A 3,749-nucleotide genomic window follows, 5' to 3' on the forward strand; every position below is an offset into this window, starting at 1 on the left:
TGGTGTGTTTACATCTCCATAACTTAGCAGTTCAGCAAAAGAGATTGCTTTGCTTACAAAGAATAAATTCCTGACTGTTTTGTGTGTGTGTGTGTGTGTGTGTGTGTGTGTGTGTGTGTGTGTGTGTGTGCACATGCATTGGGTGTATATTCTAAGGAACAGTGTTTAGAACAACTATCAGGAGACTTGGCAGCTCATGACCTCGTATGACATCTGACCTTGTAATGACCTCTGTGACCTTGCATGACATTTGTTCATGCATGACCTGACATCATTCCAAGCATAAACGCTTCATCAAGGGGAGCCCACTCTGTAGTCATTTGCCTGGCTCTGACTAGAAATAGCAGCCAAATCTCCATTACAAAATCATAGCCCATCATTGTAAAAGAAGGCACGGTCTGTTTAAACCCTTTAGTATCACAGGATTTTGAATTTATCTGGCATCATCTTATATCTTGGAGCTTTTTTATTATGTGATTGTTCATATTTAGAATTACATGGTATGGTCTGTGCGAGAGGCAGGGTCTAGTTGGTCTGAATATAAAACTGGAAGAATATTTGGGCTGGACATGGCCAAAGGGTTAAATAAAAAGGTCCAACATTCATTGTTGTCATCACCATCATCATCATTTTAACATCCACTTATCCAGTCTTTCATGGGTTGGATGGAGTTCAATGAAGCAGGCTTTCTACGGCTGGATGCCCTTCCTGTTGCTAACCCTCACCTGTTTCCGAGCAAGGTACTATTTTCCTCATGCCCAGAATATTGGAAATGCATGACACTAGCATGGGGGCTTTATAAGTGGCACCAGCATGAGTACTTCATATGTAGCACCTGTATTATTTATTTATTTATTTATTTATTTATTTATTTATGCGCCCTTTCAAAACCTAGCCAGGCTCATGGGCCCGGTTTCTATGGCGTATGTGTTCTCCCCCAGCTGGACAGGATGCCAGTCCATTACAGCGTTACTCAAGAAACAGGAAGAAAGAGTGAGAGAAAGTTGGGGCGAAAGAGTACAACAGGGGTCGCCCCCCAACTCCCTGCCAGAGCCTTAGGTGTTTTTGCTCAATAAACACTCACAATACCCGGTCGGGGAATCGAAACCATAATCCTCCGACCGTGAGTCCGCTGCCGTAACCACTGGGCCAATATGTCTCCATGTAGCACCTGTATGGGTACTTTATATGTGACACCACCATGAATGTTTTTTCTATGTGGCACCAACATAATTGCTTCGTTGTTTATTTTGTCTTGCTATATTTGTCTAATAAGGGAGGCTGCATGGCCTTGTCGTTAGGGTGTTGCACTTGTGATTGTGAGATTGTGGTTTCAGTTCCTGCGCCGGCTAGTGTGTTGTGTTCTGGAGCCAGTGTGTTGTCTCCTGGGGCTAAATTACAGCAACATTCGTCCTAAACCAGGACTGCCATGTTATGTTGGCAAACAATCTTTACTACAAAGTACTGTTGCTGAATATCTCTCGTTGTGAGATTTACAAATAGTCATTTTCTAATTCATGGATCAGTGACTAGATGTCACTTTGAAAACTATATATTTCAAACGGGAATTTGGTAGCGCCACCTCTCGCCTAACAATTATTCTGTGCTGATGAAGGGAAATAACCAGGAAATTACGATACACAGATATTGTGTTGAGCTGAGTGGGGGTGCTAGATTCCCTTGTTCGAAAATATAAGGACACAGATTGTGTTGTATAGCCAGATGGAGACGATGTCTTCTGGGGCTAAATTACAGCAACATACGTCCTAAACCAGGACTGCCATGTTATGTTGGCAAACAAACTTTACTACAAAGTACTGTTGCTGAATATCTCTCGTGAGATTTAAAAATAGTAATTTTCTACCGTGTATGTGGTATACTTAGCACCTGTTCAGGTAACTATATACACCTGTTTCTGTTTCTCTGTCTCTTTTGTCATACTCTAATCTTTCATCATCTGACATAAGATCACCTCCTCCAATTCCCCCTCCCCTCTCAAAGGATTTTTGTCTTGCAAGTTACTCTGTGACCCCGCCTGTGCCAGTGCCACATGAAAAGCATCCAATGCACACTGTGAAGTGGTCGGCATTTGGAAGGGCATCCACTTGTAAAGAACCCTGCCAAAATCCACCTCACCTGTGCTGGTGCCACGTAAAACGCACTCAGTCCACTCTGCAGGGTGGTTGGTGTTAGGAAGGGCATCAAGCCATAGAAAACCCTGCCAAAACAGACACAGTAGCGTGGTGTAGTCTTCTACCTGGCCGGCTCCTGTCAAACCATCCAACCCATGCCAGCATGGAAGGCAGACATTAAAAGGATGATAATGATGAAACAAATCATTTGAGCAGCTTGTTAAACAAGAAATTGTGGAACCGTCTTTCTTGGACTACAAGAGACTACTTTTGTTTGTTTGTCTAATTGAATTCCTTTTTCTATTTTTTTCTTTGCAGAGGCTGCTCGCTAACGATGATGAGAAAAGCCACATTATTATGGAGGAGATAAGATATCTGGTATCCTTTTAGTGTGAGAAATTGTGTCAAATGTTGTTTTGCCTCAAATCTGTATTTTTTTAACCCTTCTTTCTTTTTTCTTTCTTTCTGTATTTCTCTCCTTTACCAGTTCACCATCACAGTTGCTCCACCATCATCTAACATGATAAAAAACAATATAGTCTTTTATAAGATGAAGACTCCTTTTGGTCGTGAATGGCTGTGGGATTGCACCGAGAAAGTACCTCCACAAGGCACATGCTAGCAATTCTGCATCATCATCATTTAATGTCTGTTGTCCATGCTGACGTAGGTTGGATGGTTTGACCAGAGCTCTCTATTCTGCCAACCAGCTGCATTCACTACCTTTAATGATAGTCCTTTCTACTGAAGGCACAAGGCCTGAAATTCGTGGAAGGGGACCAGTTGATTACATTGACCCCAGTGTTTCACTGGTACTTAATTTATTTACCCCAAAAGGATGAAACACAAAGTCGACCTTGGCGGAATTTGAACTCAGAATGTTACAGCAGATGAAATACTGCTAAGCATTTCGCCGGTGTGCTAACAATTCTACCAGGTCGCTGCCTTTGATAATCCTTTCTACTCTAGACACAAGGCCCGGAATTTGTGGGGAGGGAAAATAGTCAATCACATCAATTCCAGTGAATCACTGGTACTTAATTTATCGACCCCCTAAAGGATGAAATGTGAAAGTCGACCTCGGCAGAATTTTGAACTCAGAACGTGGGGAGGGGGCTAGTCTATCACATCGACCCCAGTACTTGACTGGTACATAATTTATCGACCCTGAGAGGATGAAAGGTACATTCCACCGTGACAGAATTTTGGACTGAGAACGTGGGGTGGGGGCTAGTCTATCACATCGACCGACCCCAGTACTTGACTGGTACATAATTTATCGACCCTGAAAGGATGTAAGGCACAGTCCATCTCGACAGAATTTTGGACTGAGAACGTGGGGTGGGGGCTAGTCTATCACATCGACCCCAGTACTTGACTGGTACATAATTTATCGACTCTGAAAGGATGAAAGGTACATTCCACCTTGACAGAATTTTGGACTGAGAACGTGGGGTGGGGGCTAGTCTATCACATCGACCTCAGTACTTGACTGGTACGTAATTTATCGACCCCGAAAGGATGAAAGGCACAGTCCACCTCGACAGAATTTTGGACTGAGAACGTGGGGTGGGGGCTAGTCTATCACATCGACCTCAGTACTTGACTGGTACGTAA

The 3,749-nt window shown here is 43.2% G+C and overlaps 1 protein-coding gene across 1 annotated transcript in view; it reads left to right on the plus strand.

Moving 5' to 3' along the window:
• LOC106876583 (cyclin-G-associated kinase-like) overlaps positions 1-3,749 on the plus strand; it is a 108,248-nt gene that overhangs the window by 53,598 nt on the left and 50,901 nt on the right. Inside the window, exon 3 of the mRNA XM_052977740.1 lies at positions 2,451-2,510. Within this exon, the coding sequence (XP_052833700.1) occupies positions 2,451-2,510 (60 nt within the window). The remainder of the gene's footprint in view (positions 1-2,450; positions 2,511-3,749) is intronic.

This window comes from Octopus bimaculoides, chromosome 28 (genome assembly GCF_001194135.2).
Source record: "Octopus bimaculoides isolate UCB-OBI-ISO-001 chromosome 28, ASM119413v2, whole genome shotgun sequence".
Lineage (NCBI taxonomy): Eukaryota > Metazoa > Mollusca > Cephalopoda > Octopoda > Octopodidae > Octopus > Octopus bimaculoides.